Here is a 27650-nt window from a genome sequence, read left to right as displayed (position 1 = left end):
AATTACTTACCTCAGTATTATGATGAATAAAGGAAAATATTACTGGTATTAGTTCTGAAATTTTCCCAACATCACAATATGAAACTTTCCTGTGTATTGACATACTAGCTATACAAACAATTTGGTTCTTGTACATTGTTTAATAATTAAAAAATCATATTTAAGGAAATATAATTTATATTAAGTTGTAAAATTTGAGGTTTTCATGGTGCTGTGAATATTGGTGGTCTGGGTTGTTGCACTGTGTGCTACACAGTGTGACAACATACAATACGCAAGTTGTTCAAACATTTGTTCTTTTATCCAGAACCTTGAATTTTTAGCAATATCACTGAATGTAATAGAATACACACATTATGAACAAGCCTGACAAAGTGCATCATAAATCATACAACTTTTATATAACAGTAAGCCCCCATAAGTGAGGGATCAGCCCAGTGCAAGGGACCCTACAATTAATATAACACAAGAAACAAACATTCATGCCCCTCTGTAGAAGTTTAGGCCCTATGTTCCATTGGTTAAATGTGTAAACACATGATTCTGTATGTCGTTCAAAGAAAGATAGCTATCAAACTAGTCACAACACCTTGAATATGGAGTCTTGAGATGTCAGAAAAGAAGTGTCCAATTTGGATTACTTAATTCTCTCATCTGTCTTATTTTTAGCTTTTCAAGAAATCTCACCGCTAAATTTGATGTGAATTTGTTACTTCTACAACCTGAACTGTAAGTGTAGCCTATCAGTAACCCAGATTCAGGTACCCTAACAACAGACTTTCTTGGTGTAGAACACAAATCATAAAGTTGTGTAATACATTATTTTCTCCATTCCCTAGACTGAAAAGTAGCCAGTATCAGTTGATACATTTTCCACTTCTGGGTACTATGATAATCAGGGAAATATGTAATATAAAGTAAATGAAATTAAAAAATATGATCTTAAGTAGGTATGGGCCTATTGAATGAAAAATATATAAACTTAGGTATATGAGTAGACTTAATTCACTATTTTATATTCTCTTTCAGCACATTAATAGGAAACCAAAGGGTCACTTTTATGACTTCGATAGTAAGTCATAAATGTGTTGCCGTTATTTTTGTTATCTTCTGGTGCAACATATATTTGAAATTTCCATGCTTTCTGATCAAAATTAAATATTGAATATCAAACTCCATAACTCCATGGCCATGAGAAAATTATTTTATTTATATATTTGGTTAATTTTTCAGTGGACATTACGGACAATACCACATGACTCGCATGTTATTGTCAAACACATTTGAACTCCCATCCGCTTTTAGGTCACAATTTCGAAGCAACATCTACTGATCACAATTCTTGAACTCGCCCAGTACCGCACCCATACCTATCAAGCGTTGTACCGATCCCGCCTAGCCTTTAGTATCATAAAGTGTTTCTCTGAGATAAATGCTCCATCTATTGAAAGTCAGATAATCTTGTACAGAGGTTGGTGGAGGTTGGCGCGAAATTTTCCATAACCCAGAGACCATAATGTATAACAGAATATAGTTCATGGTGTATTAATACGTAGTTATTTATAGGAGACAGATTTTAGTTTATAAATGTGCACGATATAATTAAAAGTATATAAAATTGTCGTAATTCATTAATTAAATTGCACACGTTATTTCTTCGTATTTTGTAACAGTGTGGTATTACTGCGCAGTGGTACATTGTACATGTGGGTGAATGCCGGCAGAAGAAGCGAAGAATATTACTCATATAAAGTATTTATAAAGTGTTGACAATATAGCGCCGATTGCGACCACAATGAATGCAGGAACTACTCTACAACTTATTCAAATATTAGAAAAGACTGTTTCACCAGGTATGTCTGTAAAACATGCACAATTAATTCAAAGTTCAGTCATTGTTTGCGAGACAAAATTCGTTACTGATGTCTCATGGCCTCTTATGAAACGCAAATAAGTTTGGATATTTTTCAGAAACTTAATGTGAACTTTTCCTAATTGAAATATGATGAATATTATGCTAGGTCGTTCTGTTGGGCGTGCAAATATCCCAGTTAAATCAATATACATTCTAAATATTCCTTCACATAACCTACAATATGGTGGACTCTTGATATTTGCTGTTTTACGAATTGTGCAAGTTTATTGTGCTATTTGTAATGAATGTTGAAACAGTTTGTGTTTGAAATCTTTATAGATAAGAATGAATTGGAGGCAGCCCAAATTTATTTGGAACAAGCGGCACAAACTAACTTGGTATGTATAAATTACCTCAATAACTTAACATCATTGCAAACACGTTTTCTGTAATGAATACAAGCATTCGATTCTTAGGATATACAGGCATGATTGTTAACCCTTGTTTTCCTATTTATGTACAGCCAGAATTTGTGAAGACGTTGTCAGACATTCTTTACCATGGTGGTAATAGTCCAGTGGCACGGATGGCAGCAGGACTCCAGCTCAAGAATACGCTTACATCCAAAGATCCTGCTATTAAAACACAATATCAGCAACGCTGGCTTGCCTTTCCAGAGGAAACCAGAGCTTACGTGAAGAAAAATGTAATTTTATATCATATTACTATTATAAATTTTTATATAAACAATTTGTTGGTGTTATGGCGAGTTTTGTGTTCAAACCATTCAATAAATCTATCTCATACTTTAGTATTAGGGTAGTTGTATTGATCTTATGTTTGAAAAATGGTCTGACTTAGGGTAAGCAACGAATTTCTTATGGGTCAAATGCAGATCATGGTACTTTTTTATGTGACCCCTTTGATATAGCAGTAACTTACAGTGAGGGCCATTCTTAAGGAAAAGCAAATCTGAGCAATTGCCAAAAGAAAGTAATCAGATTCAAAATAACTGTATTTCTTAAATGTGAGTATACCCTTTTAGAATGTACATGCTGAGAAGTCACGGAGTACCAATTGGTTATTCAAGAATTTCTTTATATGATTTCACAGTATGGCACACAACACACCAGAGTGCCTGCCCCCCCTTTTCAGGGCACATCCGGCCCTGGCCAGTGCTCCCTTCCTCTCTCCATCCAGCTCCCGGCAATCTTCAGACCCGCCACCATGAAAACCTCAAATCCTACATAAATTAAGAAGTTACTTAATTAATACACACTCCTTTTACTCTGCTGGTGAATTCCTGGTGTTTAAATATTATTTATAAGGTTTTTTATGTTTAATAACCTTATATGTGTGGACATAGCTAACGTTTGTATACTTCATGTGTAACCTTCATTTTAGATGGAATTTTTGTAGTATTTTGAATTGTAGTTGTCTTTAAGATTTGTACTTTGTGGCTTATTTCACATCCTCTTGTCATTCTTGCCAACTTTTGTGTGTAAGTTTCCATTTGCTGTTTCATGTATTCCTCAGCACTACAAACTGTGTGGTCCTCCAAAAGAACTCAATGTTCAAAGGACAAAAATTCTTTAATTTGAACTTGTTTTCTGTGACTAAACTTGCTTATATTTAGTAATACATCGGCGACTTTGCCACTCGTCGAGAGAGAAAGAAGGTTGCAGGTTATAGCTGTTATTGACATGAGAATGGTAAATATTACACAGCCCATTGAAAAGTTTTTAATAAGGCAGAATAATTTTATCTAGCTGTAAAGGTGAACAGAGGTTTCTTACTCTATAACATGTCAGATTCTACCAGGCAATTTGACGTTAGGTTGTTGCATTATTAATTTACAACCACATTTATGTTTAATTGGATGAAATTTATAAAATATTTGACAGTTAACATTTGACTTGTGTGACATACATGAAGCCCTACAGAATAACCTGATCATTCTGCATTACTTTATGTGTTGAATATCATGTTAAATTGTCGACACTTTTAATTGTAAAACCTGACGTACTTGGATGATATCGGGTGTTTTTTTTAACTAGATCCTAGCTGCTCTTGGTACCGAGAATAACAGACCAAGTTCAGCGGCGCAATGTGTAGCGTATGTAGCGGTAGCAGAGCTTCCTGTTGGCCAGTGGCCAGAACTCATAGGTGTGATGGTGAACAATGTCATCGACCCAACAAGTACAGAGATGATGAAGGAAGCGACGCTGGAAGGGATGGGCTACATCTGTCAGGATATTGTAAGTTGCATCTATTGAGTATGCCAGTTTATGTATACCCTTTACTGTGTTGGTATGTACTAATTTCACCAAACGAGACCATCGCCTTTGTTATATGAGATATTTCATGTGATAAGAAAATATTTCTGAAGATTTTCGATATTTGATTAGTGCTTTATCCTTTTGTTTCTGAGTTTTGTGTAGCGTACTTCCAAACACTTTCTAGGAGAGCAGTCACAAAATATTAATATGTTAGAACCAATTGTTGATGCATTTTGTACGTTACGATGAGTCTGTATCCTTTTGGAAGTTTGTAAAATGGAAGTGTGCTTGATTTTAGTGGCATCACTGGCTGCTTGTGGGAATATTTGTACAAATGGTTCCAAACCCTTGCCAAAAGATGGTAGATACTGTACAGTATTTTGTTGATAAAGAAATGCAAAATTTATGGAATGGGATATGAGAATATGGGTCACATGGTTCTGTGAATGGTCTTGATTCTCATCTTCCATCAGTTGTAAGTTTTTATAATGTGGTTAATAAATTAATCAGCTGATAACATGTTCAGTTATGGGCTGCAGCTGCTATGTAGAATACAGGTAGCCCTCGATTTGCGCCGATTTTGAAACCAGGAAGTCAAAAAGTGGAAAAAAAATATTTTACTATTATTTATAACGTTTTACAACGTAACTCGTACTGCTTCTTATACTAAATCGTAATTCTTACATCGCTGATTTTGAATAAAAATTATAAATACAGTCATCTCTTCAATTACGTATGTTTCGTTAAGGTGAATTTGCTCCAATGAAATCGATGAATCGGTAAAAGCTGTTTGTGAAATGCAAACTTTTGCATATGCGAGTTTGCTCTTATGCAATTTCATTCCTGGTGCTTTAACCTTTCAAAGGGCTAATTTAATCTCAGCGGAAATACCGGGGTTATTTTTACTACGCGATTTTCTATAGGTCGGCGTCTTACATGAATGCAACTATTGTATAACAGCAGAGATGACTGTACACATCAATCACATGAAAGAATCGCAGGGATGAACGAATTGCCGATTGTAAGTGTATATTCATCGCCCTGATGACGGAGGCAGTGTGACCTGTGAAACGTCGGTTAACATCGCCCAGACTACACAGCGCATCAACCCAGAAGACTGAAATCTGTATAAAATATATTTTTTAAATACCCTTTATTTTATTTACATTATTTCAGAGCTTTAAATATAATGCCATTATATTACTCGTCAATGTTTGTGTGCTGGGAGCGCATGTCATTGACTTCCCATTGATTTACATGATGAAAGAGTTTCAATTTACACTGGTTCATCCAGGAACGCATCTCCGGCGTAAGTCGAGGGTTACCTGTGTATCCACGCTGAAGAGTTATGCATAGAATACTTTTAAAAGTGGACGCTGTATTTTAAGAAAGCTGATTTCAAAATGTCTAATTTTTATTTACAGGAACATGAAGTGTTAATTGCACAATCAAATCAGATATTGACTGCTATTATTCACGGAATGCGTCAGAATGAGCCGAGCAACCACGTTCGGTTAGCTGCGACAACCGCCCTCCTCAATTCCCTTGAATTTACTAGAGCAAATTTTGATAAAGAGGTATGTTTGCTTGTACGACAGTTTCAACATTAATTGTATTCTGGTTTGCTTTTTATTTTGTTCCTTTCATGAAGTGCATAAAATTAATTTTAATTTGTGCATGTTTCATCTGAAAGATTTAAGTGAAGTGTTATATTGGAAGTATACATTAAAAGCTATCTGAATGATTTAGTTTTTGTTCATATTAACTCTACTAAAACTGATATTAGACTTTGCTGATTTAATCAAATTGCTTATAATTTGGTGTATGGCAAAATGCAAGGTTGATGCACGAAATAGTCCCCAAACATTCAAACAAACATCAAGCCTTGGAGATGGCCCATGGCTTTATATGGCAGCCCATATTGTAATCTCAGCGGCAGTTTCTTGTTAAACACATGCAGATTTTCCATAGCCCAGAAGTAAAACTTTGGTACTATTCTGTCCAGGTAGAAATATGCCTCATTCAAAAGACATTTTATGCAGTATGGCTCTTTCATACAGCAAGCCCTAGTCTCTGTTGATCATGTGCGGTAAGTTTTGTACATTACGCTTATTTTGTGTAGGCACGTGATCATATTTAATTGTAGGATTCATTAGAGAGATCATCTCATATTGCTAATTCTGCAACTGCTTGTTTTGTTGATGAGGATATTTTTGCTTCATAACCAAAGTATTTTACTGGGACTGTCGAGAAAGTGCCCACCGCATCCGAAAATGAGAACTTAGACATCTCTGCATTGCCACTGTACTTTTTTAAGCTAAGAACAAAGTGGTTTGTGCTCTTAGGTTTATGTACAGTCTCCTTTTGTCAGTCATCTTTGTAATAGGTCTACACGCTCTTGGTAACAACATTTTATGGAAGTGTCTCCTGATGGTATCTTCATGAAGTAACGCATTTGTGTACATCAGTGGTCACCAACCTTTTTGTGCCTACGGGCACATTTGAGAGCTTATGAGATCGTGGCGGGCACCAACCAATTAACAAAGCAAAATTTTCTTTTCTGGACACCAAATAATACGCGAAACAACACAACGTTTAATGATACAAGAAACCATGCAATCAAAAATACGTAGTTTTATAAATACAATTATTATTCAAGTTGGAAGTTAGTGCGATGTTTGACGCTGCATTTCATCGGCCAGTCTCTCAAAGTTGGGGGTGTAGGATGATGTCGCTGCTCGCAAACAATCGCCAAGATGGGCATCAGTAAGTCGAGATCTGTGTTTTGATTTCATAATGTTCGTGGTTGAACTGCCTTCATTATTCAGTATAACCTCTTTCCATAACAATGTGGGCACCCAAAAAATGCCTTGGCAGGCACCGCGTTGGGGACAAATTCTAACTTGGTCCTTAACAAACTTGCCATATCATATGCTACTCTGAGGATATCTCATTAAGAACAAAAACTTTTCTTTGCAACATTTTTAATGTGGTAAATGTTTAGTGAAATCTGAAGAAAATTCATTCTTGAGGCTGTGCAGTGTATTGTAATTTGTTTTTCAACAGTAGCCTATCTGCTGCAGTAATAAGAATTGTATCTGCAGTAATTAAACTTTCAGGAAAATTAGGTACTTAAAGTAATTACTGATGAGTGTCAGCATTTATAATGCATTATATTTGTATGTTTTCTTTGTCAGTCTGAACGTAACTATATAATGGAGGTAGTTTGTGAAGCTACGCAGTCTTCAGACACGCAGGTTCGAGTCGCGGCACTACAATGTCTGGTAAAGATTATGTCTCTGTATTACCAATACATGGAAACATACATGGGGCAGGCATTATTTCCCATCACCTTGGAAGCTATGAAATCGGATATTGATGAAGTTGCGTTACAAGGCATTGAATTCTGGTCCAACGTGAGTGATGAAGAAGTGGACTTGGCCATAGAGGACAGTGAAGCAGCGGAAGCGGGACGGCCACCTCAAAGGACTTCTAGGTTCTATGCAAAAGGAGCACTACAGTTTCTTGTTCCTGTTTTAGTGCAGAAACTTACAAAGCAGGTTAGTTGAGAATATTAATATGGTAGAATATCAGAGTGTTAATCAGTTCATTAATCAAAATTTGAACTTTACTTTTCCTCTTCAAATTAACATGGTCATACTTGTTGTAGTTTCTTCTTACTCTGCATTCTTTGCATAGAATGTATGGAATGACGCAATGTAGGTGAATTTACATCTGTTCCTGGGCTTTATTTCCTAAGTATCCGAATGTAATTGAATGAAATTTGATTCTGGGGATTTACACAAATCTGTTGTGGAAATGTAATTTTAGTTCATCTTAATTCATTATTACATCTATACTTTATGTGAGGCTCATACATAAATATTGAAATGGCAAATATCCATTCTGATACATATTTTCTCTCTTGAATTTTGCTTGGAGTTTGTAGCCGCAATAAAGTTTTCCAATCCAAACGTTACAGCTCACACTCTGATATTTGTATTTCTTTGATGTTTCATTTCACTTTTCAGGAGGAATATGATGATGAGGATGATTGGAACCCCAGTAAAGCAGCAGGTGTATGTCTCATGCTGCTGGCTACATGCTGCGAAGATAATATTGTGCCATTTGTTCTCCCCTTTGTCAAAGACAACATCAAAAGTGCCGATTGGAGGTTCAGGGATGCTGCCCTCATGGCTTTTGGTAAGATGTATTTGTATGGCGTAGAGTATGGTGGTCCATCCGTTTTCTTTCCTTTGGCCAAGAATAATTTTCCCTTTGGGGCCAGTGACTAAAAAACCTCTTCTGTCACTTCTTCTTCTTCTTCGATGGCTCTCTGGTCCGTGTTCGGTCCACGGCCTCCTCAATTCTCCTCTTCCATTTGGTCCTCTGTTAGGTCCGTCTGTCCGAGGCTTTGATCGAGGTTTTGAAACATCTTCCTTTTTACGGTGCAAGGTTGTTAGCCTTGCGACCAACCCCCAACCTGGAGGACCAGTGTACCTGTCTTAGTGTGACCTCTCCCCCTCGACCAATCTGGCTAGGGAGACCCTACCAGAAGCTATGCTACCGCCAGCGTAGCTCTTGGGGTCACTGAGGTACTCGAGCCCCACCACCACGACAAGGTGCAGGTGCCATTAACAGTACTTAATTCATAAATGACAATTGTACATGGTGAAATATAAATTTTACTTAAATGTACATAAATTACTATGCACTCACATTGTATCTATATCCTTCATATTTCATTAATCGCTATATAAAATTTCATTCTATATAATCTAATCTTCTGCAAGTGTCATCAAATAAACCATAAATTAATAAATGTACCTGCTTCCGTAATATCCATCTAAATGTAATCCGTCCCTTCTCCGTCTTCCAACTGGCTGTTTTTGAAGAGGTTTTTCCACCGAAGTTCCCAGTCTCCCTCCTCAATTCTTAACGCATATCCATATAATTCTAATTGCAGGCATTTGTCTGGCACTTATGGCGTGTACTGAACGTCAGTGGTTCTTTTCAGGATCGATTCTTGGTGGATTGGATGTGGGTACCTTGAAACCACTTGTAGAACAGGCAATGCCAACACTAATAGAGGCCATGTATGACACTAGCGTTGTAGTGAGGGATACGGCAGCTTGGACATTTGGCCGTGTGTGCGAGATTATCCCTGACGCAGCTATTAATGAGACGTATTTGAAACCACTTTTGGAGAGTCTAGTCGCTGGATTGAAGTCGGAACCCAGAGTTGCGGCAAATGTGTGTTGGGCATTTACTGGCTTGGCAGAGGCAAGCTATGAGCAGGCAGAAGGAAACGAGGATGAGGCACAGCCAGACACATACTGCTTATCGGAATACTTTGAGTTTATTGTGCAGAGACTGCTTGAAACAACAGACAGACCAGATGGAGCACAGGTATGACTTGGGTTTCATGTTGGAAGTAAGATATTAGCTTGCGGATGTAAGTGGTAACATAACTTTAGAACCAGGCATGCTCGTGACTTACAATGGTCTTGCACATGTTTATTTGTCTTTAGTATAAGAAGTGCAGTTTTCTGGAGCATGTCACTTATTCATCATTTTACTCAGCATCATACTCTCTTTAAAATTTTACGAAACAGATGCCATTTTCTTTTTTCATTATTGTTTAACGTTATGACTGGAAATCATTGAAATCTTTAACAGTGTAGGCCATTCTGTACTGTCAGTCAAAATTAAATTAAATTAATAGCGTATTACATGCGCGTTGAAATGGTAATACGTTCTAACCTCAAAATGGCATTGACATCATCCTGATCCAAATAATACGTAATTGTATTCTGCTGAGGAAATAGTTTTTAATAGCGTAAGGTGTAGATTCACGAAACTTTGTACACGGTTTTAGGACCAGGAAAGTTGGGTTAAGGCTTTTATGTTCTTTAATGGAATATTTCATAATGTGGCATAGATTAAGAGTAACTGACATGGGAAAGAATGTATTATTTGTGCATCGCTTATGCACAGGCTAATCTGCGATCAGCAGCGTACGAAGCTTTGATGGAAATGGTAAAGAACTCTCCACGAGACTGCTACGTAACTGTGCAGAAGACCACAATGGTTATTTTGGAGCGACTGCAACAGGTGCTGCAGATGGAAACGCACATTCAGAGCCACAGTGACCGAGCGCAGTACAACGACTTGCAGAGCCTCCTCTGTGCAACTTTGCAGGTGAGACAGTGACCATTTGCCTTCATCTACTGCAGAGATTAAGAATGCAGCTCCACCTATAGTTATTCCTTTTAGTGTGATGTTTCCCTTATCTGATATTAGAGATTCTGAAAGTTTTCCATACGTGGGGCCACAGTCACCCTTTCTTATCAACTCAAAGTTCACAAGGTTATGAGCGAAGATACTTTGACACTCTGTTGAAATGCCACGGTAGTTCATTAAAAATGCTGATGAAACAGGCCTTCTGTTGCAGACAAGTTCAGATGTTGAATTTTGTGTAATAGAATCTGTTATTCTGTGTTTGCTTGAGTAATATATGATTGTCAGTTTTGTTAAACATGTTGGTGTCAATATTGCAGAGTGTGCTGAGGAAGGTAACTGCAGAAGATGCTCCCCAAATATCAGATGCTATCATGACTGCGCTTCTTCAGATGTTCAATTCCAATTCATGTAAGGCAGGCGGTGTCCAGGAAGACGCATTAATGGCTGTGTCGACACTAGTAGAAGTGTTGGGAGAGGGATTCATGAAGTACATGGAGGCATTTAAACCGTTCCTTTGTCTTGGTCTTCAGAACCATGCTGAATATCAGGTACGCATGTAAATTCATTCTCATAATATTTATTTTGTTTGTAGATACGTGAGGTTATTAATTTTAAATCTGTGCCTGAGCCTAGCAAATTTTGCGAGCTCTGCTCTCAAACTTAAGCTTTTGAAAATGTATTAAAGGTACCAAATGTTTGACGGAAGTCTGTGGTAGAAAGTCAAGTTGAATAATTTAGAAAAACTAAAGTTCTGGGAGTCTCAGGTAATTTCTTCCATTCAGTTTTTTCATAAGTAAAATCTTTAATGCATTTCTCATCTCCCCATTTGCGTTAACATTCCTCACTCATTTTAAACTTTAATCACATTTGGTGAACAGTACAGATTATACATCTCCTCTTTATGCAGCTTCCTTCGTACATAATTGGATGGGTAGCTGTCAGGTCAATTTGTTTAAATTCTGTTTTAACAGAGTTGTTTAAACATGTTTTCCAGGTGTGTGGTGCTGCAGTGGGATTGACGGGAGATATCTGTCGAGCTTTGAAGAATAAAGTTCTTCCTTTTTGCGATGAGATAATGACACTGCTTCTTGCAAACCTTGGTGTGAGTGTTTTTAGTTTAATGTGACTTATTTCATGCTGTAACATGTTACTAGGAACAATTATTTAGGCAATAAACAAATGTTTATAGATGGACAGGTAATTATTCTCTTTAGTGCGCATTTCCGAGTTAGATAGTGAGATGTCGCTTCAGAAATCATTACTGAAATAACTTGCAATTCTGCCTGTTTCATATTTTGTAGTAACTCTTGCCGTAATCTTTCAGTAAAACATAAAATCTCATGATGTATAACAAAATCATTTGAGATGTTTGTTTTCTAGGATAACACAGTTCATCGGTCAGTGAAGCCTCAGATACTCTCTGTATTTGGAGATATTGCTCTGAGTATTGGTCCAGCGTTTAAGAAATATTTGGATGTTGTTCTGCAGACGTTGGTTCAAGCTTCACAAGCTCAAGTAGATCGGGTGAGTGAGAGTTGCAGTAGCTCATATTGAATTTGTTTCTGTATTGAAAGGTGAATGGGGTGGGACTAATGTTTTATGTATCATATTAAACAAAAACAGTGGACACTAATATGGGTAGTGATTCAGAGGTGTGTTCTCCTTGTTCTATGGCTCTCCGGTTCACGGCCTCCTCACTTCTCCTCTTCCGTTCAGTCCTTTGTACAGTGGAAGGTTGTTTGCTTTGCGACCAACCCCCAACCTGCAGGACCAGGGTACCTGTCTTAGTCTGACCTCTCCCTAGGGAGGCCCTACCAGTACCTATGCTACCGCCAGCATAGCTCTTGGGGTCACTGAGGTACTCAAGCCCCACCACTACGACAAGGAGAGGTGTGTTACATGGCAGAATTTTACACCGATTCATAGATTCACTGTGCTGATGCCCAGACTGAAATGTTAAGCAAACAGTTTAATGTAGAAAAATGTAAGAAATTCATTTTAATGGTTTCATAAAGGGGAAACAGTCTATTCCTCTTCCAAGTTCTGTCAGCAATATTTACTAATTACTTAGTAAAGTCTAAATGTTACTTTTGTTCTGAAAACTGATAATTATTGACAGAATATCTCGATGGACAAGCACATCGAAACAATTGTCATTTTGGAACTGCCAATGGCTTGTTATTGCTGTTGTCTTTTTCTTCCATGTCATTTAATTCATTGCTTTTGTTCCAAAAATTGATGGATACGCATTGCGTAACTTTGTTCTGAGCTAATTCTTTATAGAAACCTTTCTTTAGCAGTTCTCAGTAACTGTTGTTTTATGGACGAGTCCCTTCGTATTAGAAAGTCTAAAATTCTTGTTTATTACAGTGAAACCTCTATCTATCGTTCCCGCATCTATCGTTTTTATTTCAGACCCCCGCCGAAAACGATGCATCGAGGTTTCACTGTAGAAGAATTTCTTCCTTTGCTTTAATCCACTAAATTGTGATTGTTTTATATTGATACTGGTAAATTATTATTATTATTATTTATTTACTGCAATTTTGTTTTCACCTGGTGGTAGTGGTTCTTTCACTACACAATTACAACAAAATACATATAATACAAACAAGTACACTTCATAGAACACCCTACACACATAACTAGACATCCACCCTCTACAAAAACATTCCACCTTACACGGACACACATACACACAATACAAAAACACACATCCATTAATTAATCACAATACTTTAGAGTAGAATATAAAGTCAGACCTCAGTACATGAAACTTTTATCCCAAAGAACTGAAGCACTTCATCACTTTGAGACTAAGACACTTCACTTCCCTTATCACCATCTAATCCCCACTTAATAACCCTTTGCTTGTAACTACTTTTTTGACCCTCTTTCTACAGGTGCTTAATTTACAGGGGAAAGACTCTAGCATGCCTGGAGGTAATTGGTTCCAGCTTCTTATGGTAAAGAGTAATTTGTTTGCAAGGTTAAATCTAATTTGCCGTCTGATCTAGTTCGTACACTTTTCCGAGCTTTAATTGGAGCAGCGTGCGTAGATTTTAATAATGAATTATGTTAACAGACTGATTACGACATGGTCGACTATCTGAATGAGCTGCGTGAAGGCGTGTTGGAGGCATATACTGGTATCGTGCAGGGATTGAAAGGTGACGGAACTGCGCCCACTCCAGATATACAGTTGCTGGAACCCCATGTCACATTCATTGTGCAGTTCGTTACATTTGTAGCCCAGGATTCTGATCACTCGGATAGTAATGTGGCGGCTTCTGCTGGCCTCGTAGGGTGAGTTATTGGTATTTATTAGCTGTTGAATATAATATCAGGTTTGTCTTTATTTATTACACGCAGATTCTGGTTAAATCAGGACACCGCGTAATCGAAAATGGTAATTGCAAAATATTTTTTATGTTCTAATTGTAATGGAAGAAGCAAAGTCTATAATGAGAACTTTATTGTAGCAAGGAAGTAATTTTGTTAATGTAAGATTTGAGGTTTTCACAACGGTGAGTATGAAGATTTCTACGTTTGCTTTTGTCAGTAAGGCAACTTAGCAGCAGTGAACTGTGACAGGAAATTTAGTTCTGGATTATGTCACGTGGTTGGAGGAAACGTTACTTTGATAATGAATGTGTGTATCCTAAGTACTATTACTGTCTTCATGTTTTAGTGATTTGTGCACTGCATTTGGTGCTAAGATGCTGCCGTTACTAGATGTGGAGCCCATAAATGAATTGCTGTCCCAAGGAAGACGTTCTCGAGTGTCAAAGACGAAGACGCTGGCCACGTGGGCTACAAAGGAGGTCCGCAAGCTCAAGACGGCCACCTCCAGCTGGTAAGTGATTTGTTTGAAAATTCAGTAGGATTGTGATTAGGTGTGCAGAAACTTCAACATTTTAGGTTTGGTCGGAATATTTTGCGAATGTTTTAATGAATCGTTCTTTTGGCGCTGAAATGCGGCTTATTAAAATTTAGCTGAGGGGCATATGCATGGAATGAAAGAATAAGTCACGTGTTTTATTGTTTATAGGCCTGTTTATCACATTGGCTTTTCACACACTTTTAAGTCTATTAAATACTTCGGAATTAACTTTGAGAAACGAAGAGCAGATGAAATTAAGGAATGCATGTGTAGTGAATTAATTTTAGTTACTGTATGGTAAATTAGGAATGTAGAGATTTGAAGTTACATAGAATTAAGTATAGTAGACATTTGAATGTAGGGATGTGTTGATGTCATTTCCTGGCATTGAGTAAAGTAGCAAGTCTAGCTCACCTTTCTCTAAGGGGATGAGAAAGAAAAATTAACCGGAAATGCTGACGTAGCCATTAGGCAGTCAGCAGAAGTATGGGAAAACGCGAACGAAAAAGTTGACAAGGGAAGTGGGAGATAGATCACTGTCAGAACCGCCGGAACTCTGAGGATACAAGGAGGTCACCGAAGCCATGGGCAAGGGGCAGCTGTTCCGGCTACTGATAACAGGTAAGTGCTGAGACGATGACTCCGAGTATGGTATGGGTAGAATGATACATCTTCAAAATTTACGTAACCAGTGTGTTGTTGAAATAAAGTGAACTAGCCTGAGTAGGAACGTAATTTCTGTAGTACTTTGTGTTAGAAATAAATGGTGTATAATCTTAGGGAACACGCTGCAGCTTCACTGGAAGAAATATCATATCAGCTGAGTATGTTTAAGCCGACGACAGCATCCTTGTGATCTTGCCTTGCTCCATTCCAAGCCACGCTACCAACATTAGTAGGACTCAGCCTATCCAAATTATCACCATTACACATGTTAACATTCAGTTTAGGATATTCTACCTCCTGTCTAGGGATTTGGGGTAGCTTAGTCAGTGTTTGACTACGGACTGGACGGGCCAGGGTTCAGTCCCAGGCAGGGGCAAAGGATTTTTCTTTTAGACTCTGAGGCCCACCCAGCTTCCTGTGCATTGGGTACTGGAGACTTTCTCTGGGATTAGAGCATGACCTGGGCATGATGCTGACCACTCACCCCCATCTAGTTTTGAGGTCAAGAATGAGTAGGAGCTGTACCCCTTCAGGTGCCTCCACATTGCGTAATGGGACAGCTTTGCTTTTTATCTCTATATAGAAACAAAAAAAAATTAAATATGCGAAATATAAATTTCTGTCTTGTTTAGTTTGGATGTGAAACTTGCGTCTGTTAATCTAATGACAGACTTCAATCAAGGGCATTTTAGAATAGTGCACTGAGAGCATTTGTTGAAGTGACAGGGAGGACGGAGAATGTGATGCTATAACAAGCTTCATAATTAATAATCTTCATTTATATTGTTAGGGATCTACAAACAATTCAGGTATAAGCAAATGATTCAGTCATGGTAACCAAATTAATGTAATGTTAGAGAGGAAATTTCAGAGGGGGGTTACAGTATGAAGATTTTGGATTTGATATTATTTTAGATAAATTTGTGGTTTTGAAAATAAGCAGGAAGATATGTTGCCGTTATTGCGTTAGTTGTGATCTTGGCAGAGCTCGTTAGTTTGGTTTGTTCTCCGAAGCATGATTCACTACATTGTTACACATTCACACTGCTTGTATTGTACCTACGGTGGATAAATGTTATTTTGGTTGGTAGTACTGAACAGAGCATGTGTGGAATGTGTCGTACTAAGCTTCCACCAACCCAGTCCAATCTGTTAAATGGCGTGGACAGCAGCAATAATGAAAGACTTTAAAAGACCTTGCTGCAGATGATAAAAGGATGCTTTGTAATCTTTGTGCAGACAAGTACAATAGTTTAGTCAGCACTGTGTGTGTAGGTATTATTTTTGTTGATGCACTTTCACTTTTGATGTGCCAGGCCTGGGGGCATCTGCAGTTATTGCTATGTGGAGAGTTCATAACATATTTCCCAGATGCATTTCCAGGATCTGAGGTCAGGTATGTTCTGCCCTATCTAATATGACCTTTGCCTCAGAAATCGTAGCTGATGTGGTTCGTCTGATTAGAATAAAAACGACAGTTTGTCATGTAGTTATACCAGTACTTTGCAGAAGCGCACTGACTGCATATATTCTGTGTAAAATGCTGTTCAAATTTAGCATCTCCTTTCATGTTGAAAATTTTTTCCTCTCCATAAAGGTGGCGACTGACTTGTAACATTTGCCTGTAATGTAACGTGTTACCAATCGAGCATTACACAAGTGAAGACAGCGAACGGAGCCGCTCGCGGGCGCTCCATCGTGTTGTCGGTTTTTTCGCAAATCCCTTTGAGTGTTACATTACAAGTCAGTCGGTCAGTCGAGCGGCGTCGTAACGAGCATTCACGAGTTCTTTAGATAACAGTAGCGTATTAAATGAAACAAAGATAACACAACCTCCATGTCCGACATATTGAATGAAATGAATGGAGCACACACGAGCACAGTCGAGCCGAGCGTTCAAAACGAGCATTCGATGCGCCTCACCAGTTGTGGTGTAATGTAACATGCTCGCCGCGAATGTTACATTACGAGTAAATGTTACAAGTCAGTCGCCACCTTAAGATATGTACTACGAGGGGCAGTCAAAATGTTCCCGGAATTGTGGTATAGCACTGTAATGGTAGGACATATGGCAACGCTTACCTAATTACCTTCAAAGTAGGACCCTTGCGAACGCTCACACACTTGCTCCATTGATCCTGCCATTGTTGGAAGCACCAGCGGAAGGCTTTGTTTGGAATCTTCCGGAGTTTGACCGTCACATTCGATTTGATGTCCTCCATGGTTGCGAAACACATCCCCTTGAGGCCCATTTTCAGAGTAGGGAATAGCCGGAAGTCACTCGGAGCGAGATCCAGAGAGTATGGTGTTTGGGTGATGACGGGAATGCTTTTCTTGGCGAGGAATTGTTGCACAACCAGCGATGTGTCGAATGCGGCTGCTGAACTCCGGAAGATTCCAAACGAAGCCTTCCACCGGTGCTTCCAACAATGGCAGGATCGATGGAGCAAGTGTGTGTGCTCGCAAGGATCCTACTTTGAAGGTGATACATAAGCGTTGCCATATGTCCTACCATTACAGTGGTATACCACAATTCCGGGAACTTTTTGACTGCCCTACGCATACTTCACAGTGAATATTATAAGTTATAAAGATTTCCCTCTGTCTGCTCCTCGATTCAGCCTCTGTTACAACCACAGTTGTAGTGGCAGTACTTGCTAGATCCCTATTCATATTTTCTTATTGATATACACTACCTGATCAAAAGTATCCGGATACCTACGCGAAACTGTCCTCTAAGTGTCCCTCGGATTTACTGCCCAGTAGTGGACATTAATACGGGGTGGGCCGACCCTTGGCATTTATTACAGCTCTAACTCTGCAGGGGAAACTGTCTACCAGGTGTTGGAACGTCGCCGGGGGAATGGCTGACCATTCTTCCTGCAACGCTGTAGCAAGCGTAGTTAGTGATGTGGGTCGTTGGGGTCTGGCGCGCAGTCGCCTTTCTAGTTCATCCCAGAGGTGTTCAATAGGATTGAGATTGGGGCTCTTGGCTGGCCAGTCCATTTCCGGAACCTTATTGTCCACAAACCACTCACGAACAGACCCTGCTTTAGGGCAGGGATCATTGTCATGCTGAAACACAGTTATCATCTACGAACTGGTCTTCTACCATAAACAACACGCAGCTGGTCAAAATGCCCTTATATCCTTCCGCCTTTAACGTGCTCCGTAGTATTACGAGAGGACCAAGTCCCTTCCATGAAAAAGATACCCCCACTCTGTCACCCCACCTCCGCCGAATTTCACTGTGGGTACTATACAGGCCGGCATGTAGCGTTCACCTAGCATTCGCCACACCCAAACCCTCCCATCAGACTGACACATGGTATAGCGTGATTCATCACTCCAAATCATGTGTCTCCAGTTGTCCATAGCCCAGTGGCGGCACTCTTTACACCACTGAAAGCGGCTTGCCTACTGATGTGGCAATCAATAACCATACCACGTTCGAAGTCACTGAGCTCCCTTGCTTCACCCATTCTGTCGGTATCGTGTAGCACTGAACAACATCGAGCCCTCTGCCTCCTTTTATAGCAGCAGCGGTGGTCGTAGTGATATCTAGGATCGAGTTTACGTTTACAGAGGGGTGTCCGGATACTTTTGATCAGACAGTGTAAATAAGAGTTTAAATAAATTTATCATTAATGATATAACAATTAGCTCTTTAGTTACAATAGGGCAGAATCATTTTTTACCTCCATTACGGCATTAAGTATAAAGTTATAATTTATGTGATGGAATAGTATATTCGGTTAAAGTTTAGTAAATTGTGTTAATAAAATTGCTCAGATAATAAGTCTAGGATGTAAATATCTCTTCAGAAGTTGCCTAACGAAGGGAGTCATAAATTAAAATTTTGGAACTTACCTTGAAAAGAAATAAAAAATTGTAATAAAATGTTTAACAGTATGTCAGAGTGTTAAATTTCATTAGCTTAGAAGCTGGAAACGTTAAAATTTGACGTGTTCTGAGTATCCTGGCATGTCGCATGCAGCCCTAAATTTGAGGTCACTAGAATAATCCGCGATGATAAAGTTCATATTAAGTGGGATTGAGCAATAGTCGTCAGGGTTTACGGGTGATGTAGTTCAGAAATAAATTGTGGACACTGGAGAGTGACATATTTGAATTGTGGTTCTTATTGCCTAAGTTCCCCACATAATAAGTTAATTGGCGGACTCTGATCATGTGGTGACAGTGCTGTTTGTTGAGGGGCTTGCTTTTATGTTTTTGAATTGATTATGGCATGACTGTGGGGCCTTATGGAGAGCAACTCTCTCGGAAGGGAGGGATGTATTGTCTGAGCATGAATGATAAGGCAGAGGGCCATCTTGGAAAGAAACTATGTTTAGAATTTGTAAATGTTGAGTTGTAAAAATTAATATAATTACTTCAACACGTAAGGTAAGTTGAAAAAAAGGGATGTTATCATTTTTGGGTAACGTAGTTGCAGGTTTGTGTGCATTAAGAATGAAGTATCTTATCCTTTATATCAAGTCCACTTTCAATAGCTGCTTGTCATTTATACTGAATTAGCATGATGGTTTGTAATGCTCGGTGGTCAGGTGGGGCACATTCAGAACAGCAGTATTACAACAAAGACCTCTTGGTATTGTTACCTTACGTACATAAAAAGGCTGTCCATAAGCGATGGTTGGCATTCCTGTATAGGTAAAAAAAATCATCTGCTGGTTCGTGCTATCATTGTCTAATTGGACCTCCTGTACTCTGGCGAACTCTAACTTACAATTGATACACTAATACACTTCATACTGTTTTTCAGTTAACGCGACCTATAGCGACTCCTAACATTCGGAGTCCCAAATCTTGTATCTATTTTCCATTTATATCATTCCAAAGAATCTGTTAAACATGTTAGCATTCTGTAACATGCTAGTCTTTTATGATGAGTTAATTATCAGAGGACCACTCCTGATCAGTCTTCTGCGTTGGACAGCTTATCCAGTACATTCCATATCTTCCTCCGTCTTCAACTTGAAGACGCTCCGTGTTGTGATAATACCTTCAATTGGGCCACATCCCTTCCAGTTCTTTATTTTTGTTGTCTTATTATCCGTTGCTGTGTAGTCGGCTACTGACAGCATCGTTAAATTAATAACAAATGGTGCTTGAGTACTATTTCTACAGGGTCTAGCTAGATTGTTTGAAGATAGAGACTTTATGGTTGGTACCCAAGTTAGTATGGAAGGAGGGTCATAGCTCATTACTTAAAATATCAGAAAGTCAGCATGTCTTGAAATTTATGAGTGGGTCAGAATTCTTTTAGCCGTAGTCTGAGACAACAGAGCCTTTTCCTTAGGAATGTGATCATATTTGTCTGTAGTTATGTTGATGCTCTTGCCTTCAATACTTTTCTGCCAGCGGTTCTGATGTGTTTGTCTGAAAGTTGGTTCTGGTTGCAAGTAGTGAATGGTATCAGTGGTGTGTGTGGAATGGTAAAAAATCTCTAAATTCACATAAATCCCCAAAACTTAAAAATTCAAATTTGAAATTCTTCCATTTGCAGATCCGACTCATATTCTGTTATGCCGGGTGAAGATGATCGGATGAGACACTTTCTCAATATTGTTATTCCTACTTTTGGTTGTCTGCAAATCCCCACTCCACTCTGAGGGCTCGTCCAGGGTGAAAGAGGCAGTGCAACAGAGCGAGCGATTGATTCCAAACAAAAAATAATAAATCAGTGTGCACAGTGACTGGAAAAAAGCAAAGTGTGTGCGATCGATGAGCGTTCGAGCGAGCGTGCACGTGTAGTTTAGTAGTGACTGACTGCTGGGTGTGTGAGGAGGGACGCACATGCTGCTGTGCGCGAATGTGCTGTGCTGACTGCTGCGTGTGTGATGAAGACTTCGGACCGACGGACGCGACGCAACACGACCGAACTGCCAGCGGGCAGGGCGAATGAACGAAGCAAGGCAGTATGTTGAGGGAATGGAAGAAGATGCGTGAGGCAAATTCCAATTCACCGACACTTTTAGATAAATAATGGAAAGAACTGGTGTACCGCCTTAAGGAAAATTCCCATTCGACACATGTCAATTTCTTCCTCTGCTGAATGTTCGGCGCACGTGTTTTTTCTTGCTCAGGAAATTCTATAAACTTTTTAAAAATAATATTTTCCAGCTGAGGAAAAGAAGATAATGTTGCAGTGCAACTGACATATCCTACTGGTCAAATTTGTTACCAAGAGTTGAAGTGCTTTGCCAGTTAAGCAGAAAGGCACTTCACTCTGTTACCAGTACTAATTGTGTATTATTTCAGATGTTTAAATTCCAATGATTGAAGTGCCTTTAGATAAAAAGATGATGTGGATCTTTTTTCCATTGGCTCAGACCTAATTGAGATATCAAAGAGCCAGTCACTAAAATTATAACCCAGTTGTGTAGGTCAGGTCAGGTCAGTTCCCTGCCTTGGCCAGACTTCAGGGGTAAGTAAAGCATTGTATGTTTATTTCCCAAATTTAAAGATTTAAAGTAACGACGTCATTAAATAATGTATAATAATATTTTTGTAAACTTTCGGTTATTGAATTTAGTCCAAGTTTTTGAATATGATATTGTTGAAAATTTCTTCCAATTTTTCATGTGTTATGGACATGTTTATTTTATTGATTTGCATCATTTATCTTTTCCGAGATTTGTTGGTATTGTAACATAGGTTAAGAACATTGTATATGTGTGCGTGGGGTCACCGATTTATTCCGTTGTGTGATCGTCGCAGTGATAACTAGTGGCAATCCTCATTTCAGGTGACTTCACTAGTATATGAATCCAAGGTAACTTACTGACCTGAACAAAAAAAAGAAAGAAAGAAAGAAAAACTGTGATATGAGGAGGTCCGTTCAAAACTGCTGTAGCATTGAGTTTGGTCAGTGAGGTAAATGATGCAGTTAATTTTTTAAAACACCAGTCAAGGCGGCCATCAGCGCCGCCTTTGATGCAGTGGTTTGGTTCGGACCGCCTCATCTATTCCTGACTGATGTGTGATAATTGCGTCCCTGCGTGTGCCTGCGAATAAATCACATGCCAGCCGAAGTGTGTTCACGACCCTTCCAACGGCATGGAAGTACGTAATCTGCATTGTATCAATGAGCTACTTGTATGCTTGTGAGCATGAGTGTGTTTGAGTGTTTTAAAGCCAGTTAAAAGTGTAAACAGTTCAGTTGCCAACGACAAAAATGACAGACTGTATGAACCTGGTGATCGTTTCTACTTTTTGGGGCGGTGTGTGTGAATGTGTTATTTTTTTATGGATGCTTGTGCGAGAGTTGTGTGTTGTGTGCCATGACAGAGGTAATGTGCAAGCTTGTTTCATCCCACCCATCCATTCTGTGTTCCCGCGAGTCTCCACGACCTTCCCTAAAGTGGTCGCTGAAAGAATCCTTAAACCTGAATCCCGTTCCTGTTGCTACTGCTGCTTGTTTATATGCCAATGATTATTAAGGAAAAAAAACCCTATGTAAGGTTCAAGTATATAAGTTACGTTATTCTTGCTAAACGTATTATTGTCCGTCACTTTAATTTGTTAATTTGAAGGTGCATCCTAAAAGCAATGATAAAAATATGATGTTGGCAACTTTCTGTAGCCTAGTTATTGAGAAAGATGTTTTGGAATACTCCAATGCACTTTTTTTTCATAGGGTGATAAAACAATTCTGTAATGCAGATGAATAAAAATTATCTTGAAGATTTAGAAGTACTTGAAGGATTAAATTCTACCAGCATGATACACTTTCCCAGCAAGTTCTTTTTATTTGTCATGGGATTATCAGGAATTACTTTGCCCGCGTTCTAGAGGCACATAAAGTGAGTACCAGGGTAAGTGATGGCTATAGAGTGAGGTGTCGCTTGAAACAGCGTATATAAGAATTTATGTTCTGTGACACTCACACTGTGACTAATGGATGCCAGTGAAGGGGTTTTCTGAACAGTCAGGAGAGGCACTGCTAGGGCTTCCTTCGTCTTGCATTGTCAGTCCCAGCAATGTTGCAGCAGAATGAAGCTCGACCGCGGACACAGGTCACTGTAAGTTGCATTTCATTTTGTCTCCAAAACCCCAAGACTCCTACCATTTTCAAGAACATCCTCTTTTCAGATTTGTGTAATGTTTCATTTTGTGATTTTACAGACATGATGGACCAGTGATACACATTATCACAAAGCTAATCACACTACGCTACACATGTTCCATAGTCATTTTTCCGTAACGAGGTGAGCGGTCGCCAAGGTAATTGTGTCAAGCTTATGAATTCCTGTAATCAGGGATGCAGTTTCAAAAGTCAAAGCTATTTGAAGAGGCTGACTTTCCCGCTTCAAACACGTCATATATTAAAGAAGCTCTAATAACTGTGTAGCTTTTGAAAGTTCCAAGAAATGCATACTCCGTCAACTACGGCCCTGCCTGTAATTTAATTAGTGATAATAATTAATGTAACTAATAACATTTAGTTGTACCATACTATGTTAACGGGTGTACAAGTACAACGGGAGACGAATGTTAGAGCCGTGATTTAAACCGAACTTCTCGAGCTGCTACTGGCCCGTTTAAAAGAAATAGGTGCAGACGACGCTGTGTTGTGTAGTGTGATGCTGTTCTGGCCGTAGGATGGCATGGACTTGGACGACATCTTGCCTCATGTGGGGGAGTTTGGACACTATCAGAAGCTGTTGCTGTGGCTAGTTTGTCTTCCCGCTTGCGTACCGTGTGGCTTCTTTGCCTTCAACCAGTTGTTCATGGCTGATGTCCCCGATCACTGGTGCCATGTGCGTGAGTTCATGGACCTGCCCGGTAGAAGTCCCCAGGACCGCAGACAACTTGCTATTCCCATTGAGGTAAGTTATTTATATAATAAACCTTTGTCAGTTGACGAGGAAACAAATCTTCGAGTAATCTGTCTATCTTTATGAACCTCTTTGGCAGGGCACAGATATTCCGCGGACCTCCTTCCCCACTTCTGGTGTTTTTTTCAGTTACAAACGATGAAGTGTATATCGTAACATAAAGGTAAGAACTTCATATATATGCGAACACAAAAAATACACCAGGCCATCGAAGTATATTGCCTGTATTTTAACACTTCGAAGGATGATGCTAGTCTAATATTTAAACTTTTGGTTCCGACATCAAACAAGAAACCGCATGATGATGTTCTTCTGGATTTCAGCGTCTTATTATGTCTTATGTTTAGAGTCGTAGTTTGAGGTCAGCGTTTTGAAGAAATATAAGTTATCCATCTTGAGCCCTGATGATGGAGACAGGATGTTTTCCGAAACTTTGGTTTGTAACTACAAGTCTTCACAGCGTCCAAACCCAGAACATTATAATCATCATAACTGCCGTGTAAACCACAAATCTCACAACAGTCCGCATCACCATTTCGGGTATATTGTACAAAGGGTGATTCAAATGAAAAGGAGCCAATGTGATTTTATGAATAACCATAACCTTTGACCTTTATTTAGAAGCAGTAGCCAGAGTTAAGACATTTATCCCATCGTCTCACAAGCCTGTTGATGTCATTCTCGTTGAAAGACTGCGGTAGCTGAATGTCTATCAACGCCTCCTGTATTCTGTCGAAACACGTTGGCCATCAAACGTGGAAATCTGAGCTGGTTGGGGGTTGTCCCAGAATCTCCCACCCAAAAGTCCTAGAGCACCCTTCCTACAGTACAGACTTGTCGCTGTGGAATTTCCACGTCTTTGGAGAGCAGAAAAACGTATAAAAATGGTTACAAAAAATGACGGGGAATTGGGGGTGAAGTGATAGTTCCATTTTAAGGCACTCACTAGAAGAAACGTCAATTGTAAAATAATATGAAAAGAGTACCATTCACGTTGCGTAATAAAAGAAGTTTACTTTTAAAGGTAATGGTCTCTTGATACTACTTAAACTCAGCGCCATGAAGACGTGTGAAGTACTTGTGTAACAGCTCCACTCTTGACATCTGAAGGTAATAAGCTGCCAGCTTCACGCCCCGACCGCTTTATCCCCTTGGGAAGCTCCCACGGCACCTGTTGGGTTAGGGGTTTTCAGCTTCGGTCTGGATCCAGAGGTTAAGAGAAAAATCGATAGCTTCCACCTGGGAACGAACTTGTCATCTAGCCCGTACAGACTGAACTAAACAAGTTGCATGATTGATTGTATCTCTTCAATTTGCTGCTTATATAGGGAAAGGGATACGAATTTTTACGTGCAAAATGCAGCAGAAATTATTAGTCATTATTTTTGTTGACATTCCAGCAAGAAAAGTATTATGTGTAAGAATAGAGAGTTTTCCTTTTCCCCATCCGTCTTTCCTGTTTCCTCTAAAATGAAGCCTTGCGGGGTCGATAATGAGATTATGTGGTTGCCTTCAATCGATACGGTGATGTGGCGGATAGTGGACGATCTCATGGGCGAATCTGAACTCTGTCTAGGTCTACATTGAGAAAAGATGTAAAAGTTTGCCGATTCAGGTTTGCAGATGGGAGATTCGAGGACCACGTCAGTATTTTGTCCTTTTTGTTATCATTCAGATATTCTTTCCGGGTACTTTGCGTCCTTTTGCATAAATTCTGGGAAAGGGGGGGGGTCTGATTGTCCTCAATTTTTTGTCTCCAAAACTAGCCAATGGATTTGAAAGTAATTTGGAGTTTAGGGTTCACACTAAAAGTCACTGTGAGAATTTAACTTTGGTAGGTATGGATCTAATATGAAAAATATGCAAATTTGTGAAATTGATTTCATGGTCACCTGAAATATAGATGTATTATTGTATTATGTTACTAATTCATGCACTGTATTGGCTGTGCATGTAAAATTTGGTTGAACAGCTGAGTGATCTTCTTAGCAGGGGTAAGAATTTTCTTTTTGCCATTACCTTTAGACAGCCTGCCCTCTGTCTCTAGATACTGGGGCTTCATCGATAGGGGTAAAGTAACTAGAACATAAGCTTATTAGCCGTCTCCATAACGAAATGTCCTAAAATGCGTGGAGTTTTATCTTTATTCCCGATGTATTCATGGCATTTACTACTTAACACGGATAAGGTCACCTTTCCTTTTACTTGTTAATTCCATTTTACTTGCCTCCGTGGTGATACGATTTACCACAGAAGAACATTTTGTTAGGTTTCATTTAAATAAGTTAACAGGGTTACAGTAACACTGATGTTTTTTCTGTTGTTTGTAGGAAAAGTCACATTTGACATTCAGCCCGTGTTTGCGCTACGCAGTGAACTGGACAGCGCTGCTGCAAACACACTCCCTAGCGGAGATCGCCCCAAACGAGAGCTGGCCTGTTGAGCCATGTTCCACAGGTTGAGAGTACAACACCACGCAAGTTACATCTTCCATTGTTATAGATGTGAGTACACAAAATTTTGATATTTTAATGTATTTGAAGTGCACTGTGATACTGGAATGTCAAAATCTTAGCCATCACTTATTCTTCCCATAACATTGTTCATTCTTAGTTTGTTTAATGATGCTGTCTTAACTGCACAGGTTATGTGGAACGTAAAGAGTTGGATGAACTTACAGGCCTCTATCATGCTTTTACCCCCATGTAAGCTGGAATTTGTCTTCTTCCATTTCACTTATTTTTTTTCATTTTTGGTTATGCTAAATAACTTGAGCATTATTGGATCATTCTGATATTCCTAAGTAAATTTGGTACATTTTCTGCATAAGGAAATACTAAATTAAATTAAATCCATGGCGTAACAGCCTTCTGAGAGCCAAAGTCGACTAGATGGCTGCTGGCCTCACGTTCACATGCCTAAGCAGAGGTGAACGATCATCTAACCAGATATAGGTTGACGCTACCCATTGTAGCTCCCCAATTTCCTCATGATGCTGGGTTGGCATCGGTCCCATACACCGGTCGAAGATCTCATGAGAAATTTCTTTCCCCGAGACCCGAACCAGTGCACATCTGTGTCGCTGGTCATTGAAGATGGTTGTCTTTTGGGATGTTGAACTTTGTAGTCTGGTAGATACGAGGTGCGATCGAAAGGTTTCCAGACTGCGCGTATAAAAACCCGTACACTTATCTCAGGTATTAAATTCATCCATCACCCTCGAAGTAGTTCCCCTGGGAGTGAACACAACGATCCCAGCGCCGCTGCCAAGCCTGGAAGCATCCCTGGAAATCTTTCTTTGTCAGCCTGTCAAGCACCATCTGCGATTCTGCCTGAATCTCTTCTATCGTCTCAAATCTCCTTCCCTTTAGCTGAATTTTCATCTTTGGGAAGAGGAAGAAGTCACACGGAGCTAAGGAGGGTGCGGGATGACGGCCATGGTGTTTGAGGCCAAAAACTGCCGAACTTTGAGGGCGGTGTGCGCTGGAGCGTTGTCATGATGCGTCGCATGTGGAGTTCTTCCTTTAGAATCAGCTGACAGGTCCCATAGCCTATCCCAACAATGTCGCACAAGTCGTTGATGGTACGACGTCGATCTTCGTGAATGGCCTGCCGAATCTTCGTAACATTTTCGGGCATTGTGCTCCAAGATGGTCGTCCAGAACGCTCGCCATTTTTAAAACGTGAATGCCACACAAAGGTTTGTGCACGACCCATTGCGGACTCCCCAAATGCTTTCTTTAGCATTTCTTAGGTTTCTGTAGCCGTTTTGGCGAGTCTTTGGCAAAATTTGATGCACACTCTTTGTTCATGAAAATCCGCCATTCCGAAATCGCAGGAGGGTCGGTGTAATGCACTTC

General features: G+C 39.4%; 2 protein-coding genes across 4 annotated transcripts in view; both read left to right on the top strand.

Annotated features, from left to right (window-relative positions):
• Positions 1-1406: 1406 nt before the first annotated feature.
• On the top strand, positions 1407-22648 carry LOC147873022 (importin subunit beta-1-like). 2 transcript variants are annotated; one of them, XM_087353659.1, is made up of 15 exons: positions 1408-1853; positions 2195-2253; positions 2379-2561; positions 3913-4113; positions 5559-5711; positions 7332-7694; positions 8166-8337; positions 9152-9543; positions 10132-10335; positions 10695-10925; positions 11372-11479; positions 11758-11901; positions 13463-13683; positions 14069-14233; positions 20457-22648. In XM_087353659.1, coding segments are annotated over exons 1-15 (2655 nt in total). In that variant the 5' UTR covers positions 1408-1795; the 3' UTR covers positions 20458-22648. The 2 variants fall into 2 exon arrangements, with proteins under 2 accessions (XP_087209784.1, XP_087209785.1); XM_087353658.1 differs by lacking the exon at positions 20457-22648 and having other exon boundaries at positions 1407-1853; positions 14069-14237.
• Positions 14098-27650, top strand: part of CarT (Carcinine transporter) — a 73873-nt gene continuing 60320 nt past the window's right edge. Inside the window, exons 1-2 of one of the 2 annotated variants that reach the window (XM_087353663.1) lie at positions 14098-14233; positions 23554-23781. In XM_087353663.1, coding sequence (XP_087209789.1) covers positions 23560-23781 — 222 coding nt within the window. In that variant the 5' untranslated portion in view covers positions 14098-14233; positions 23554-23559. Of the gene's footprint in view, positions 14234-22800; positions 23161-23553; positions 23782-27650 lie in introns of those variants that run through there. The other variant, XM_087353664.1, reaches the window with a different exon arrangement.

The sequence above is a fragment of the Zootermopsis nevadensis genome, unplaced genomic scaffold (genome assembly GCF_977971745.1).
Source record: "Zootermopsis nevadensis isolate Lab colony 2312 unplaced genomic scaffold, Znev_1.0 Znev_ptg000022l, whole genome shotgun sequence".
NCBI classification, from domain to species: Eukaryota; Metazoa; Arthropoda; class Insecta; order Blattodea; family Termopsidae; genus Zootermopsis; species Zootermopsis nevadensis.
Note: the sequence above shows the minus strand (reverse complement) of the source record. Positions and strands in the feature narration are given on the sequence as shown.